Source organism: Panicum virgatum, chromosome 6K (genome assembly GCF_016808335.1).
Source record: "Panicum virgatum strain AP13 chromosome 6K, P.virgatum_v5, whole genome shotgun sequence".
NCBI classification, from domain to species: Eukaryota; Viridiplantae; Streptophyta; class Magnoliopsida; order Poales; family Poaceae; genus Panicum; species Panicum virgatum.
The window spans coordinates 16,920,380-16,938,787 of NC_053141.1; the positions used below are offsets into that span (position 1 = coordinate 16,920,380).

Here is an 18,408-nt window from a genome sequence, read left to right on the forward strand (position 1 = left end):
CATAAGCAAATAAGTAAAAAATAAAAACAAAAGGAAAGGTATATTATACTGCAATGAGCTGGCCGATGGAGCCCACTGCCCATTTAATTCTAGCGCTCCTTTCTCTCGAGCCATGACTAATCTAAGCCGTGTGTTCCTTTCCTCCTCAATTCTCTGACTGTTCTCAGGTAACTCAGTGCTACTGCTGACAAAATCGATCACCGTCAGACAACATCTCGCAAAAGGGTCTAGAAAAATCGAATGCCAATGGCGTGGTCTTTCCTCCAGTGCTCCAAAATTTGTTGGAGATGGCATAATTAACTTGAGCTAGTTGTTGCAGCGGCTTCCCAAGAATGGTCCTCTTCTTCTAGGTACTTATTAGCGACTGAATTGAGTAGGTCCTAGCTAGTAGTTAATTGCAATTGCAAGCAAGGAAAAAAGGGCGCAATTGAATTCTTTTTCTGCTACTGTTCATCTTACTGGTAGGCAATGGTAGCACCAAAGCGGCACCAAAACAAAGAGCATAGTATTGTCAGCCTCAAACTCGTCCATGGACTTAGGGGTGATGTTAGACGATGACACAGGATGGAGGCTGAATCAGACTCAAACTGGCAACGGATAACGTGTCACGTGATGGAGGTGGAATAAGACTTGGCCCAACTTGCGGAAGGACTAAAGGGGGGTGATCCGCGAGAATTAATATAACGTGTGGGACCCACATGCCGACGTCTAATAACGGACCAAAAATCAAAGTACCACAGAAACAGTCCACTCTTTATAAATAGAAATATACTCATTGCTGCAAGCATCAAACCCAAACATATTATTGTGTGGAATTGAACCAAACGTCAAACCCTTAGAATGAGTCCCATTGGTGGTGGTTATTTTTTCCTAAATATTTATATATTTTGCATCTTGACCTTCCACACATTTTTCTTATTTATAAAGCACGCAATATTCTAATATTGCAAAAACTTTTTCATAATTAATATTGCAAAAAACCTTGCCATTGCAACTGAACAAAAACTAACCAACAATGCATCTAGGAATTACGTTGTCATTAACGAAGCTAATAAAAATCAATAGACCATCAGGCTTAGCAACTGTACCTGCTGCATTAGAACAAATTTCAGAATCAATAATAATTTCTACATACTATCACAAGATCGAAGGTTTCGATCTCTCTGCAATACGCTCTAAAATTTGTCTATGCATGAAGCCATGTGCTCAAAGAGAGACATGTTACTGATCGCCTGAAACTGTTGCCATAAGGCTGTCCAGACTCAAACTGCTCGCAATTATTCTCACTGGGCTCAATTGAAGCCGCAGAGTCTGCGGTGTACTTTGAGGAGTTGCCGAGAGCAGCTATCTCGAGGTGTGCACGGGCCACACATGAGGTATATCACGTTACCTAGGGGCCTGACATAGATATTATCCTCTCTGCGGAGTTGCTGTACCAAGGAACTTGCATAGAGTGACGCGTACCTGGAAAGGGAACAGCATGAAATTCATAGCATAATGATAAATAACTATCAAGTATTACTTAATAAATTATCACAATTAAGCATGGATGTTTTTCCTAAACTGAAACTGTAAGAACCTCTATGCACTGAATTGAGCCTGCCTTACTATAGCAATGATGGGATCGGAAAATGGTCCATCATTATTTGCGGTGATTCTAGCGCAATCGTGTACATGAATTTTTTTTATACGTGGCATCCAGTATAAAATGCAGAGAAAGCGAGCTGCCCGGGTAGAGGTGGTGGCTCAAGAATCAGCAGGGTCGGCCTGTACAGAAGATCAGGCTTGACTTCCTTATGTTCAATTAGTTACCTCAGGAGATTTGTTACTTAGATTGTTACAAATATTAGTTGGATTGTTAGGTAGTTAGCTGGCCATATATGGTTGCTGTCATTATCGTCCACGCAAATAAAAAAGATCAATCTATGCCCCCAACACATTTCTCGAATTTCTCATCTACCTTCAGCCACCCAACATGGCAGAGGCCGGCCAAGAGGCCAGGAACATCCCACAGTCAACCCATTTGGTCATCTTCTGCAAGGACGTCACAAAATCACTACACAGAGGTTAGTAATCCATACTACAGGTTTCTAGGAACGGATTACTCACATTTTTCAGGTATGTGGTATGGATTGCTTAAAATTCACAAATGGTGACAATGGGAGAATAAAATTAATCATGCATTCATGCTTTTATAAACTGGGAGCACAGCAATAATTTCAATAAAATTTCTTTTATAATCAGAAAACATTCTCTAGAGAAAACTCTAAATGACCATAACAAAACTCAGCACAGAAAAACAATGGCAAACTGACCATCATTGGATTCTCTTTGAAAAACTTGTTATGCAAACAAAAAATACCAAAAAATCATCAGTTAAGCTTTTACTATAAAGACTCATAAGAGACATACCCAGCATCCAATCCCTCAGCCTTGAGCTCAATTGCACAGAGAGTTCCTATTGAGACCACTCTTTTCACATTCGGTAGTGATGATAATTGCTTCACAATTGCATTGTCCCATAGCTGCAAATCGAGAGTAAACATTATCATTTGTATTTTTAAATGCATAATTGAATGCATGACTTGACAGATATGATGTTAACATAAGAGACATGCTCCTTCAGATCATATTATACTTGTATAATAAAGTTTCGGTTCAATGGGGTATGTTTAGTTTGAGGGCAAGGATGGAGGGGATATGACTATCAATGTTTTTTTGGGATGAGCCATTTTTTTGTTTGTTGGTCCAATGACGGTGGATGGAATGAGAATCATGAGAATAATTATAAGTGTTTGTTATTTCCCGGCATAGAATGAGGCTGATGTCTGGATGCTGGCAGGCACCAAGGGTTATCGAGTCTGGTCACTGCTCGACCTGGCAGTTAGCAGCGTGTGGTGGTAATTGTGGTCACCTCATGTTTAGCATGGGCGCGTTTGTAACTTAACCCCAGGGTGTGTCAGGTGTGTGTTCTGTATGGCTATTTTAGCGTTTCTACTTCTTTTTTTAATGCACTGACAAAATCAATGCTAATCTTACCATGATAATCACTGCTCCCTAAACAATATTTAGGACCAGCTAATTATTCAATGTCATATATTTGAAAATGGCGGGAGTGATTAACAACAAAAATGCTACTTAGCACATATCATAATATCAACACATCAATTATATACAAATCATTATCGTAACTTATTAATCATAATCTTACATTAATGAATATAGTAATTAGTAATACAATGTGCTAATTATCAACAACCACATACTAACCATCATGATTAGACAAAGTGGATTCATTCAACAGAAAAGTACTCACTCACTCCATCCAGCATCTGAGGAATATTCCTCCAAACTGGATGGCATACCGATCACTCTCAATCTCTCATCACGCTTGTTTTTTAAATTATCAAATGGCTTCAAATCATGAAATGTACTTATATAGCAGCACCATATATATCCAAGAGGCAAGGACACTCAACAACAACAACAACATAGCCTTTTTTCCCAAGCAAGTTGGGGTTGGCTAGAGATGAAACCCGAAAGAAATAAGTTCAAGGTTCAGGCACATTGATAGCTAGTCTCCAAGCGCTCCTATCCAAAGCTATCTCTTTAGAGATATTCCAAGCCTCTCTCTCCTGACTGGAAGACTCTCCGCCTATGCTGACTGGAAGACTCTCTCTCCTGAGTCGTCTCAGCATAGCCGGTCCCAAGCCCGGGTAAAAGAGGAGAGTTGCGTTAGGTTTTGGCAAACCAGTATAAAAAATAGCCACTCTAATGGATTTGAAACCCACAAGGCAAGGACACTCAAAACGGAGAAAAATTCACAAACCATAGTTCTGGTCCACCTTAATGTCAGTTATATAAAAATACAAGTTCTGCTATTCAGTGTAGCATAATTAATTACCTCCTGTAGCTTCATATGATTAGCATCAAGGTTCAAATTGGTGGATGGATCCCGGTACCACTGGATAGCTTTTAGTGCTGCAGCACAGCCCATGGGATGAGCGGTATAGGAATGACCATGTAAGAGCGCCGTAAGCTGGACCAGATAAAAAAAATATCAGTGCTAACATGTACTGCCAGATTGTTGTGGTACTTCTCACATGCACAACATCAAATATGCTTCACGATGGTTAAGGCCAATTATGCAAACACATTCAAGATGAGTACCTTGGAGTCGCTTCTGAAGGATTCAAAAACTTCCTCTGTTGCTAAGGTTGCAGCTAATGGTATAATTCCCCCCGTCATCAGTTTTGCATAGCAAGCAATATCTGGTGAACATCCAAGTAACTCTGAAGCAGACTGAAAGAGAAGTTATCAAGATTATGAAAAATACAAAATAAAAGAAATTCTATTCTCTGAAATGATATTGCATATATTACCTCCACACCAAGACGCCAGAATCCTGTAAATACCTCATCAAATATAACAGGTATTTTTCGACTTTTACACTCACTGACGAGTATTCGCTGGAAAAGGGGATCTATCATGAGCATTCCCCCAGCACCTTGTATTACTACACAAATACCAGTTAATGAGATTAAACCAGTAAATATCAAAGAGAAGCACTGAAATTGTGTTTAGCCATTAGTATGAAAAGATTGTAAATGAACTAAAGACTGATGGAGAATAAGCAAAAAATGATAAATATTCCAAAAAAGTTCAAAGCGAGAAATTTATTTACCTGGTTCTATAATTAGTGCTGCAAGATACTCTGAATTGCTTGATAGAGAAAATTCTGATAGTTGCTGATTTATATAGGACAAATATAAATCAGCAGCAGATGATTTGTCCCTGCTCTTGCAAAAGACTTCAGCTTGTGAAGAAAAACCTGCATTGTCAATCAAAGAACAAGTTAAATAAAAACCCAAAAGGAATTAGATCTGACATGTTAAACACAAGTCACTGACATGTATCATCAGAAGTCTGTGGATCATGTGGCATCGACAGAGGCAAAGAAAGGTTGTACATCTCACTTTTAATATACACAGTTGGAGGATCTAGAAAAAGTCCTCTACCTGAGTACCTTCAAAACAAATCTCATGTAACTGATCTTGGCTTACTGATATAACCAACAAGACAGGTAGTTGAAAAAACCAAGGATATGCTTGAGTCTTAATAACTTATCAGGACAACTAAAAAAAGAAAACCCCATTAGGCCATTAAAGAGACAGCTAGTGCAGAAAAGATAAAGGTTGGCAAAGAGAATCATTACCGAAAAGTATAAACACCTAGACATTCAGTTCGGCATAGTAAAGAGACACAAAAAGGCGTAGTTCAAAAGGAGAACTGCAGAAAAGTATAAAGGTCCAAAAAGTTTGTGTGTTATGTGGTCCAGATTAATTTGGGAGGCCCAGATATGGTTGTTATGGTGTGGCCCTTAGTCCACTTGTTTCTGACATAGTAACTACAATTCTCAAATTCAGGCATACCATGGCTGCTGAAGAAAAGACGTATAGGCTGATGGAGCTTGAGCTTCCATAGCGCCCAATGTATCACCATGATAGGAACCGTTTAGAGCAAGGACCTAGAAAGGAATTCATTAATAAGAATGCAGATCAGGATGAAAAAAATGGAGGTTTATACTCAACATTTCGTTAATTTGTCCCCTATAAATATTAAAATATAATCGAAATATGATAAATCAGGTAAACAGAGATGGGTGATTGTGATTAACTGAGGCTGCCAAAGGTAAAGAATAAACAAGGGATAACCATTTTTGTATCATGTAATAATGATTTAAGCTTCATAATGTTATCTTGTATATTAATGAGATTTATGGGGCATAAGGTCCATTTGTACTGTCATCTGCTGACTTAAAATTATTAATAAATTCTGGCCATTGTAGATCACAATACCCAAAATGTACCATGTGAGCTCCTAGCTCTGGCGTGTATGCAGTGGGAGGTGGCACTGAAAGAAGCACGGATGAGATGAATCATGGGTTCAGAGGGGTGAACAGTAGCTGCAAAGGGTTAATGATGCATGGAGTGAATGTCAAAGAACAGTGCGCTCAACGAATGAGTACAGCTAGCAACGAGTGAGTGCCATGATCGGCACAATTGGAATGAAGGTATGGAAACATCAGCATTGCAAGATGTTCCCATGTTGTGTTGCGAAGGAGAGCATGGGAGTCAATACAAGTTTTACAAAGGAATTAGAGACCTGTGACGGGTATCAGAGAGGAGAGAGCCACAATATGAAGCGGACACCAGCGAAGCAGCAGGGAATCAGGGGAAGGGTTGAAAAGAAGTGGCATGGGGTGGGGCAACCCAATGGGTATAGCTAAGGAAAGTAGTGTCAATCGTAAAAATGATTCACAGAAAAATAAGATATGAAACCTAGTAGCAACAAAGGGAAATGCGGCTGTTTATTTAATTATAGAACACAAGTGTACTCAAATTACCCATTAAATGAATCATCTACCCGCACTCACAGCCAGCACTTAATTTTTTTTTTGGTTTTTGGCCTATATGCAATATGTCCAGATACCTTAATCATCAGCCTAACCATAATTCCCTACTATTATTTTGACAGGATTTCACCATAAATTTAACAAAAGTAAGAAAGAATCCACAAAAAGGAAAAAACAGAAACTTCTATTTGATCCATGTTTAACTATAACACTTGGTATTTATGATTAAACTGTTTTTGACTTCATTTTCATCTTGTCCATTATTCAAGTTAACATAATGAGTAATGCGCTTTCTGTGATAAACATTAAACAACATTACACTAAAATATTTAAAATAAAATTTTAAAAATATTGTCCAAGCAGTTCTGGTGAGCCGGAAACTTAAGCCTCAACTTGTACAGACAAATATTAATTGTAATTTTCACTCCACGAAAATAAAATTCCCTTGCAGTGAACTTATTTATAGTTCAGTTGATAAAATTAAGCGAGGAAGCCAGGGATGTTTAGTATGCCAGTAATAGACCTTAAACTGAATATTTCTTTCGTTCTTGATACTATTTTCACTGTCCGCTAGAATTCCATGATCAAGTGAAAATTTACGGAATGCCATCTTCAGAGCAATTTCAATTGCAGTAGATCCATTGTCTGAATAATAGACTCGAGAAGCCCAACCTGACAAAAAGGGGGAAGTTGTGACACAAATAAGACAATACAACTTTGACACAAATAAAGGCATGCAATGAGGAAAAATGCTATACTACAATGTGGATAGAGTTGACAAAAATAAAGGCACGCAATAAGAAATAATGATACTGTTGGGGCTAGATTAACAAGCAATGCAATACGATAACAGGTGATAAACCCTAGTTCGCCCTCCCTTGGAGGCTCTGAACTCTTGAGGTTTATTCTCTGCTTAACCAATCCAATGTGCCGACTCTCCTTTAAATAGAGCCGGCCCTAACAAACCCTGTAACAAACTCTAATGTTTTATCTCTAAAATAATCTAAATTACAAACCAGGACACAAAATATCTTAGCCAATAATAGATGTGTCCTTCTTCTTGCGCCGTTGGAACTTGTGGCCGAAGAACCGGTCCACAACACTTCCCTCCCCGTATGAAAACAGCTTGTCCTCAAGCTGGAAATCAGGGAACGATTCCTTGAACTGCTCCAATGGCTCCCAGGTCGCGTCGGCATCGGACTGACCTTGCCACTGGACGAGCAGGTCCCACGAAGTACTAGATGGGCGAGCGTGGAGAACCGAAGCCGGTGCAGGGACCGCGTGGCCGTGAACGACCAGAGGAAGAGGAACTGAGGTTGCTGGAGAGCTGCCGGTATACTTCTTGAGAAACACCACATGGAAGACGTCGTGCAAGCGGGACTTGGCCGGCAGCTTGAGGCGGTACGCGACGGAGCCCACGCGTTCCAGGATCTGTAACGGTCCATAGTAGCACAGCAAGAGCTTGGAAGAATTGCCGCCCTTGATCGACGCAACCGCACGCTGGTGGAGGCGAAGCCACGCCCATTCGCCAACCTCGAACTCAACATGGCGATGAGTCTTGTCGTGGTACTCCATGTAATCTTGAGCTTGCTGTAAGGATCGATGGACCAAGAGGGGGGTGAATTGGGCCTTTTTCAAAATTCTAAGATAGATAAAACAACCTTAACCTATGCAATGCTAGTAAAGCTCAATTCACCAACGGGCTAAACAAAGCAAACTACACAAGCTAACAAAGATATGAAACTAAGCAAGGTAGAGCTAAGCTATGATCTCTAAGGTCAAGCACATGAAAGAATGCATGAAAGTAAGTGCTTGAAATGAAAGAGAGTGCAAGAGACAACCGGGTTTTTTTCCGTAGTGTCGATGTGTTAGCACACACCCCTAATCCACGTTGTGACACTCACTAAGAGTCTTGTCACTTCCCATGTCACCGAGACTTGGGTGCTCACTAAGAGTCTCCGTTCACCATCCCGGCGTGGTGGAGCTCAAGCCACGTACAAACTTCTTCTCCGTGCTCCCACAATCCTTGGCAAGCTCCGCGAGAAACACTTCGATCACCAAGATCGTCTAGGTGCTGCCAAACACCAAGAGTAACAAGCTCCTAAGCCTTCACTTGACCTACACTCAGTTGGCCCTAGCTCAAGCACACTTGCTACACTTGCAAAGGATGAGTTCTTCAAAGTTGAAGCACAAACTAAGCACTAGATCTTCTCTCTTTTGCTCAAAGCTCTTTCTCTTCTTCTCAAGGGTGGCCTCAGGTTTTCAAGATGTCAAAGGCAACTGAAATGAGTCAGGGGGTACCCTTATATAGAGTGGAGGAGGTCACATAGCCGTTGGAAGTTTTCTGCAGAAAAACAGTGACCACCGGAAGAACCGACGGTATAGAAAATATGAGCATCGATTCAACCGGTCTCTCTGTGTCAAAGAAGTAGCCGTTGGAGTTCTGACACAGTATCCACGCTTGCGTTATTGCACCGGTGCATGCTCCGAAGGTGCATCGGATCAACCGGTGCTGAAGAGGTTCACTGATCAACTCAAACAAGCGTTCTGGAACAAAGTACATCCAATGCACCGGTGCTTTGATTCTGAACCGTCGGTTCAACCGGTGCTGAAGAGAAGTTGGAGTCCACCAAAATATGCTCCCTGGAACAAAAGACTTTCATTGCACCAGTGCTTTGATTTCGGAGCGTCGGTTCAACCGGTGCTGAAGAGAGGTTGAAGTCCACCAAAACATGCTCTCTGGAACAAAAGACTTTCATTGCACCGGTGCTTATCTTTTTGACCATCGGTTCAACCGGTGCTAAACTTGATTTCTGCATTTATCCAGAGAAGATAGACCGACAGGGCATCGGTCCTTCCGCCATGCATCGGATGCTCCGATGCTGGGGCACCGGTTCAACCGGTGCTACTGATTTTCTTTGTTTTCAGCTGTTTTGACTTGGATTCGAATGTGACTTTAATTGTTTCTTCTTCCAAGAGTTGTGTTGACTTCTATTGACCATCTTTTACTGTTTTTGAGTGAGTGTGCAAGATTTCTAAGACCAACTCAAGTTTGATCAAGCTACTAACTCATGAACCCCTCTTAATAGTACGATCAAGAACTAGAAACTATAAAACCTAACTAAAACAAGTGTCCTTCAACTCCTTGTGACACTTGAGACTAGAAAGGTCCTTAATCTTTCAAATTGAGTCCTTGGTACGCATGATTGTTTCGAATTGAGGGGTCTCCTTTCATATTACATATGAGACTAATCCAGTTATTGAGCTTTCCTTTAAAACACACGTTAGTCGCATACGGTTGTCATTAATCACCGAAATTTACCATTAGCATCTATCGGCCTAGATGCGCTACACTTGCAACAGGCGTTCCCGAATGTCAGCCAAAAACGTGTCGCTTTCCTGGAGTTGGCGATCCAGGGCGACGATGCGAGCCACGCCCGGCTCGTAGGACAACATGGTCGGCGGCGGCCGACCATAAACCACCTGGAACGGAGTCGTCTGGAGGGCGGACTAGTACGACGAATTGTAACAAAATTCCGCCCATGGAAGCCAACGCAACCAGCTACGAGGGCGATCACCTGCAAGGCAACGGAGGTAGACGCCCAGGATGCGGTTAGTGACTTCAGACTGGCCGTCTGTCTGTGGCCGGAACACCGAGCTGAGACACATTTTGACGCCGGCGAGGGAGAACAGCTCCGTCCAGAGCTTGCTGGTGAACACCGGATCCCTGTCGCTCACAATGGAGCAAGGGAGGCCGTGGAGCCTGACGATCTGATCGAAGAAGACCCTGGCGACGGACATGGCGGTGTAGGGGTGGCCGACCGCGATGAAGTGCGCGTACTTGGAGAACCGGTCGACGACGGTGAGGACGACCGATTTCCCGCCAACGCGAGGGAAACCCTTGACGAAGTCCATGGCTATATCCGACCACACCGAGCTCGGAACGTCGAGAAGTTGCAGAAGTCCGGCAGGGTGCAGGTGTTCCGACTTGTTGCGTTGACAGACGTCGCAGCCCTTGACACAGTCGCGGATGAGGCGGCTGGCGTGCGGATTGTAGAAGGAGGCGCGAAGTCGGTGGAGCGTCTTCTGTACGCCCTCATAACCCATGCCGTGGGCCGTGGCGAGGATTTGCAGCCACAGCGACAATGCTGAAGGGACGAACACCCGACCGCGGTGCAGGACGAATCCGTCCACCATGGACCAGGCAGCACCGGCCGTACCTTCAGCGATTTCCTGACGTTTGGTGACGATGTCGTTGAGGGAATCTGCCTCCTTCCTAAAGTCGTCGAAGAAGGCGAACTCGGGCGTGGACAGCGCGAGAGCGTGCGCATGGCCCGTGTCCTCATCGTGTCGAGACAACGCGTCCGTGGCTGCATTCTGGCGACCAGGCCTGTAAATCACAGAGAACGTGTAACTGAACAGTTTACTAACCCATGTGTGCTGCGGAATTGTGGAGAGCCGCTGGTCGAGCATGTGCTTCAATCTGCAGTGGTCTGTTCGGATGGTGAACGAACGTGTCCAGAGGTAGGGGCGCCAATGACGAACGGCCTGAACGAGGCCGATGAGCTCCCGCTCATAAGCGGCAAGCTTGGCGTGCTGCAGCGCCACGGCGCAGCTGAAGAAAGCGATAGGCCCTTGGCCTTGGTGGAGGACCGCCCGGAAACCAGATCCTAGGACGTCACAATCGACGATGAATTCCTTGTCGAAGTCAGGAAGCTATAGGACCGGCGCGGATGTCAGGGCGATCTTGAGTGCGTCGAACGCTGTTGTGGCATCGTCCATCCACCGGAACACTTCTTTCTTGAGGAGGGCAGTCAACGGGGCAGCGATGATGCCGTAATTGTGGATGAAGCGCCTGTAGTACCCCGTGAGGCCGAGGAAGCCGCGCAATGCCCTGATCGTCTTGGGTAGTGGCCACGCCTTCACAGCATCAATCTTGGAGTCGTCCATGGCGATGCCAGAGCCGGTGATAACGTGGCCCAAATATGCCACGTTGCGCTGTACGAACAGGCACTTGGAGCGCTTGAGCACCAGGCTGTGTTCCCGCAGAATGGCGAATACCATGCGCATGTGTTGGAGGTGCTCGATCCATGACTTGCTGTAGATTAGTATGTCATCAATGAAAACGAGGACACACCGGCAAAGAAAAGGACGAAGAACCTCATTCATCAATGCTTGAAACGTCGAGGGCGCGTTGGTGAGGCCGAAGGGCATCACGAGGAACTCATTGGCCATGGTGAGTGCGGAACGCCGTCTTGGCAATGTCATCTTCATGCATCCGCACTTGGAAGTATCCACTGCGCAGATCCAATTTGGTGAAGAATGCGGCGCCGTGGAGTTCATCCAGGAGTTCCTCAACGACGGGAATTAGGAACATATCCCGTCCTGTCTTCGCGTTCAGTGCCCTGTAGTCGACGCAGAATCGCAAGCTGCTGTCCTTCTTGCGCACAAGGAGGACGGGAGAAGAGAACGCCGAGGTACTGGGGCGAATGATCCCCTGTTGCAGCATCTCTTGACATTGTCGTTCGATTTCGTCCTTCAAGAGCTGGGGGTAACGGTATGGGCGAACCGCTACAGGTGCTGTGTCGGGGAGGAGGTGAATGCGATGGTCCAGTTGGCGCTGAGGAGGGAGACCCGTCGATTCAGCAAAGAGATCGCTGAATTCCTGGAGTAGGCGATCCAGTAGATCCGCCGTCGCTAGGGGCAACAACATGGGCGTCGAGGTGGTGCCGACGCCTTGCCAATGGACACGGTGGTCACCCCGCCAGAACATCATTGTCTTCAGCTTGAAGTCCCACTCCCACAGCACCGGGCCCAGGGTGCGTAGCCATTGGCACCCCAAGACCAGCTCGTATCTCGCCAGAGGTATGATGAAGATGTCGACGTAGAAGTCTTCACCAGATATGGAGATCAGGGTGTTGGGGCAGACTCCGGCGGAGGGAACGCGCTCGCCATTGGCGACGCCGACCGAGAGGCCAGGGCGTGGCATCGGCCGAAGGCCGAGATGCTCGGCGGTGGTCGTAGACATGAAGCAATGTGTTGAACCAGAATCGACGAGCGCGATGAACGGCGTTTGAGACACCGTGGTAGACAGCAGCATGGTGTCGCCTGTAGTGATGCCAGTCATGGCATGGATGGAGACTTCTGTAGCGCCATCAGAATCTGAACTGGAATCGGCATCTTCCTCCATGTCCATGATGTAGATGCCCCTCCTGGGACATTGCTTCAAGTGTTCCTTGGAGAATTTCGTTGGGCAGTTGAAGCAAAGGCCCTCGAGGCGACGCTGGGCCATCTCTTCTGGTGAGAGACGGCGAGGACGTGCGCTGGGCGCGCCTGATTTGGCCTGTGTGATCGCCGTGGGCGGTGTCGGCGATGGCATGGCCACCGTTTTGGCGGGGCGCGCAGGTCCACGCGCGACATCGGTTGTGATCTGCAGACGGCGTTCGTAAGTTCTGGCCAACGCCATGACATCTTCCAGTGTGGCAGGAGCGTGCATTTCGACATCGGTGCACATGGGTTGGAGGCCCACGGTGAACAGATCAATCTGTTGTTTCTCGCTGACATCCTCGCATCTGGCCAGTAGCTTTAGGAATTGATCGACGTACTCGTCGACGGATCCCGTGCGGCGGCAATGAGAGAGCTCGCCGAGGGGGTTGCTCCGGAGGGGGGGCCGAACCGTTTGTGGACGCCGTGATTCTTCTCCCAACTGTAGTACCACTGGCTTGCTGCGCCTTGGAGGTAGAACGTGGTCGTCCACACCTTCTGGTCCTCTGGCGTGCCGTGCGCACGAAAAAACTGCTCGCCCTTGTGGATCCAGGTGATGGGATCCTCGGAGCCGTCGTACTTTGGGAAACAGAGCTTGTGGACGGGTGGCGCCGAAGCCTTGGCGCCGCCGGAGTATTAGCCCGAGTCAAAACAGCCTTGTTTCTCCAGGAGTTGCGTCTGCACGTTCTTGATGGAGGTCGACAGGAGGGCGTAATCCTAGCGAACAGAGGACACCTCCGTGTTCACCTTCTTGCCGATGTCGCCGATCATCTTGATCATCTTGTCGATCGCCTCGTCGAAGGCGGCCTTCGAGACGGGTGTAGTATCGTCTTCATCGCCGGCCATTGCAGTGGATGCGGTGGGGTTTAGCGGCGCGCCGGGAAGGGGGGGACGTGGAGATTGGAACAGCCGAGGAAAGACCTAGACTGATACCAGAGATGTTGGGGCAAGATTAACAAGCAATGCAATACGATAACAGGTGATAAACCCTAGTTCGCCCTCCCTTGGAGGCTCTGAACTCTTGAGGTTTATTCTCTGCTTAACCAATCCAATGTGCCGACTCTCCTTTAAATAGAGCCGGCCCTAACAAACCCTGTAACAAACTCTAATGTTTTATCTCTAAAATAATCTAAATTACAAACCAGGACACAAAATATCTTAGCCACTAATAGATGCGTCCTTCTTCTTGCGCCATTGGAACTTGTGGCCGAAGAACCAGTCCACAACAGCTACACTACACAAAGCTAAACTATTGATATGACTCAAAAGCATGTCTCGTTTCATGCTGGCATCCTTATAATTGCTTCATTTCTTGCAGTAAATGTAACTATCATCAAGCACACAAGCTCTAAATATATCCAAGAAAAGTAGAATTTGAAGCTGAGATGTCTTTTGAGGTCCATGTTAACTTTTGCATTAATCTCCACTATTGAGTAACATACAATTAGAATTGAGTAAATGTTACCTTTGCCAACTCCTCCAAGCAAAATTTCCGCAGAATGAAGAGCAGGCTCATGAACATTCTCCGGAAACATCACATGACCATATCTTGCAGCAGCATAACCCATATCTCTTGCAAGTTCAATCTAATGAGTAAAGAGAAGTTTAGTGCTTTAGGCTACAAAAACTGCCTGTCAAAAGTTCAAGTACACAAGTTTAGGCTACAAAAATTGCCTGTCAAAAGTTGAAATACACAACTTGAGTAATAAAACAGTGTACAAACAGAGTTCTTGTAGAAAAATAAAAGAAGATAGACAAGAAATTCACATGCTGCACGAGATGTGAGGACTAAACCTGCAAGTTGGAATCAGGGCCTTGAGTCCACCAACTTGCACATGCATCAAATTGAGGGACAAGCATCATCTTGTTGTCTTTAATCTGCATGAAGATATAGAACTAATGGATTTACTGTTCATCCACCATGCTGTGTAACCGAAGCTTCATCACAATTATATTTTTTAAGAAAAATAAATAGAGTAGAACTAGTACATACCTTGTATGCAGAAAAATTCTCACCACAACGTGAATCAATTACTGTAACAGATTCTTGAGGGACAAGATTGTGCTGAGTAAAAGGCCACCATAGTAAATCCTTGGATTTTCTTTGCATGCTGTTTAACCGCTCAATTCTATTCAAATGAAATGATTGCAGGGCATCCTTAAGAACATTAAATACTGATGATGACTCAGAAAACCAATCAGTTAGGTCATCTAAAGGATCTTCAGGAATTTGTGGCAAGCCATGCACATGTACCCTAAACAGCAAAGTCAATAAAGAGTTGAAAGCTGTCATATCTAAACAAAAAATAGAGCAGTCGAACCATTCATTTAATAAAATAATAGAATTAACTGGATGGCCAAGAATGCAAACCTGTTTCTCAAGAAAGAAAGCAAGAATTTGTCATTTGATAAGCCACGGTCTTCCAAAATAACTGCGCTCACATCATACCCTCTTAGCAACAAGGTTTCATATGCAGACAAAGTGGATGAAATGCCACCTAGGCGGCCATCTCCAACAAGAATAGCAGGTAACCTAAAAGGTCTGTCAAGAGTTCAAGCAATCAACAATGGCCACCTAAAACATCAGCTCAACACGTTTTAAAACTTCAAGCTAACAGTTAACAAATCAGAAGTTGATTTAAGAATTGAGGTAAAACCAGGTCAATCCATTTGAATTCTTATCTAAAATAGTAAAATGTCTGGTGAGTTGGTCATTCAGGTGATCCCACAAAGTTGCAACATGGGGATGGAAACAAGAGAAGAATGAGATACAGCGCTTCTCTACTGACTAGGGTGGTGTATTTAGAGGAGCCAAGTTGCTTCATAAGACCCAAGCAGGCTATTCCCTCGTGCCTTTCCACATTTGAGATTTATACTAAGCAGGGCCCATATAATTAACCATATGATAGTCTGATAAATGACTGGATCAAAAGGCATGTTTGCCCTTTTATGCATGTTTGCATAAAATTGTAGACTTTTGGATCACTACAGAAGATATTCAATATACAACCTAGTAAACTAAGAACAGCTAATTGTTCACCGCAATTCAGTCCATCCGCACACATTAACCTTGGCTGCTGGTTTTACAGATTACTATTTGGTTTGAGTCTGCAGTTTCTATAGAAGAGTCTAGTACACATGGTGGTTTCATTGAACTATTTTTCTTATAGAGAATATAAAATAATGACATCAGATCAACTATCTTGATCCTGAATTATAATGTACAACCACTAAGGCAACAAACAAAACTCAAATGTCATTTTGTTCATTCTGCCTGAGATACTCCCTCTTTCTTTTTATAAGGCATATTCAGATTTGGAAAAGTCAACATAAACTTTGACCAACAATTAGTCGTATTATATGCACGCATTGGGCACAAAAGTTGTATCACTGAATTCATATTTCACAGAACTTGTAACACCACATTGATTTTTATAGCAGCTTATGAGGCGTTGCAATAAAAATATGCTTCTAAAGAGTTCTCTAAATCCTAATGTGCTCGGACTACATTATACTCGTATTCAATGACATCAAGCAAGGAAACAAGCATGTCTCAAAAACCGATAACAGAATCCGCTGCAAGCAGTGAAAGTAATGCACCGGTAGAGGTCACATTGCAGCGCGCCGGATGCACCGGGGCTAGCGACGCCCCCAGCCGTCTCCAGAACCTTCCACGCCTCCCCGCCCTCCCCCACGTCTTCCTCCAGCAGCCACTGCTCCACGCAACCCCTGACCTCATCGTCCCCCGCCGCCATCCCCTCCCTCTCGGCCGCCAGGTGCGGCGACACCGGCTCCCGCCACGCGTACGCCGTCCTGCACGAGAGCACCTTCGTCTCCTCCACCGCCCCATCCCCTCCGTAGGTCACCACATTCTCCTGGCTCTCGCGGAGGGGTTCCGCCTCCGCCCCCACGGCGGGGGACGGGAAGAGGGTGCGGCATGAGGAGACGAGGCGGGTGGCGCGGGGAGAGGAGGAGGAGGACGAGGCGCGGAGCAGCGCGGGGGTCCTGGCGAAGACGAATCGCGCGTCGGAGTCGGCGGGGTAGCCGGTCTGGAGCGGCTTGAGGTAGCTGACGGCCGAGACGGAGGGGGAGCGGGAGCTGAGGAGGGCCGCGGCGAGGCCCGCGGAGACGAGGGTCTTGCCGACGCCGGTGTTGGCGCCGAAGACGGCGAAGGTCGGTGCGGAGAGGGGCACGGTGGCGGCGGCGGAGTAGTAGCGGCGCTGGCGGAAGCGGAGAAGGAGGCGGCGGAGCATGGCAGCGGAGGTGGGTTTTGGACGGGGTTCGGGGAGGAGTGAGGACGAGAGACCCGCGTGACAGCTTTGGATTATCTGCTAGAGACTGGCGTTAGAAAAAGGGTGAAAAATGTCCTATTTATGCTCGGAAATTCGTTTCGTTGGAGGACCAGACGGTCCTTTTTTTTTTTGAATCGTGGACCAGACGGTCCTAGGTTAGGTGGTGTTTAGATTCACCGAGTAATCTTAGTCTCCGTCACCTCAAATAAAAATCTTATTATTTAAAAATATTAAATAAAATCTGATTATAAAACTAATTGCAGAACTCTCAAACTAAACTACGAGACGAATTTAGTAAAATAAAACAATTCATGATTAGTAGATGGTTAGCATCACAGTTACAAATTGCGGATTAATTAGGCTCATTATATTCGTCTTGCGAATTAGCACACATTTGTGAGGAAAAATATAATTAAATTTTATTTGACATTTTTAAATAATAAGGGCGTGTTTGGCACAGCTTCGCAAATAACGGCTTCGGCTTTGTGCTACAGTAGATGGAACTGTAGCGCAACTATTCTGGAGTGTTGGTTCAAAATGAACTGGGAAAGGGACGAAGCAACCGAAGCCAGAAAACGTGGCTTCATTGGCTTCAGCTTCGGTTCAGCACAGTACTGCTACAAGCTTTCAAGTAGTGGACTCAAAGTTGGAGGGGAGCTTACAAGCTTTCAAGTAGTGGACTCTCCCTTTTTCTACGTGAGGGACTCCCCTTTTATACTTCAAGGTGAGGGCCCCTGGTTTACATATTTCTATCGTGGTGCCTTAGTCCGATGGAAGGTCCTTCGTCTTCGTCAGTTGGCGGGTCCCACTTCGTCGGTCGGGAGTGGAGGAGCTGCTCCTGGTTGGTTTTCTTGGGCGACGGGTTGTCGTGCTGTTGTCCCATCCCGGTCAGTCGGAATGGTTGCGGTGCTTGGTTGGGGCTCGGCGCTCGTCTTCTCATCTGTCCGTCCATATCGGCTCCGCACGTCCTTCCCAGGTCAGTCTCTGACTCGAGGACGGCACACCCGTTGAGGGGTGCCCTGCTATGGTTAGGCGGCCTTGCCCCGTCACAGTCCTCTGGCATAATGGAGTGGTGTCAGCATGGTCATGATGACGCGTGCGGTGTGGAGGAGTTGACGCCCCCTCCCATCTCTCATCCACAAGGACGGGTAGGTGGCGCAGTATACACTGTGACCCTGTCAGCGGGTCCTGTTGAGCATGCAGGCGTGGCGTGCAGCTGGAGTGGACGGCGCGTACGATGGAACGGGGGCTCGCTTGACAAGCACGCCCATCGTCCCAAGTGGTGTCCTTGGTGCGCTCGGTTCGGGCTGCGGGGTACGGAGTGGACCCGGCCTAGTGCCATCAAAGTAGGCCCGCTGGGGACCCGGGTCCCTGCCCCCATCATAATGCCTTCCGCGTCAAATTGCAACATAAAGCCCCAAATCCATACTTGCAACA

General features: G+C 45.8%; 1 protein-coding gene across 1 annotated transcript; it reads right to left on the reverse strand.

Annotated features, from left to right (window-relative positions):
- Nucleotides 1–1,020: 1,020 nt before the first annotated feature.
- LOC120711920 (bifunctional dethiobiotin synthetase/7,8-diamino-pelargonic acid aminotransferase, mitochondrial-like) lies at nt 1,021–17,025 on the reverse strand. Its single transcript, XM_039997596.1, has 14 exons — nt 16,280–17,025; nt 15,051–15,221; nt 14,673–14,934; nt 14,474–14,557; nt 14,145–14,265; nt 6,939–7,087; nt 5,433–5,527; nt 4,911–5,026; nt 4,685–4,831; nt 4,383–4,516; nt 4,171–4,302; nt 3,905–4,039; nt 2,413–2,525; nt 1,021–1,464 (listed from the first exon to the last, which is right to left on the reverse strand). Exons 1-14 carry the CDS (start codon nt 16,930–16,932, stop codon nt 1,293–1,295), a joined length of 2,484 nt encoding a protein of 827 aa, XP_039853530.1. The 5' UTR covers nt 16,933–17,025; the 3' UTR covers nt 1,021–1,292.
- Between the last annotated feature and the right edge of the window lie 1,383 nt (nt 17,026–18,408).

What these genes read in the sequence shown, in the direction of transcription:
- LOC120711920 (XM_039997596.1), bottom strand. Translation starts at nt 16,932, where the DNA reads ATGCTCCGCCGCCTCCTTCTCCGCTTCCGCCAGCGCCGCTACTACTCC. An exon ending in TCTGGCGTCTTGGTGTGGAG is followed by an intron (nt 4,303 to 4,382) that starts GTAATATATGCA and finishes CTTCTCTTTCAG; the next exon opens with TCTGCTTCAGAGTTACTTGG. An exon ending in GCTGAGGGATTGGATGCTGG is followed by an intron (nt 1,465 to 2,412) that starts GTATGTCTCTTA and finishes TTCCCTTTCCAG; the next exon opens with GTACGCGTCACTCTATGCAA.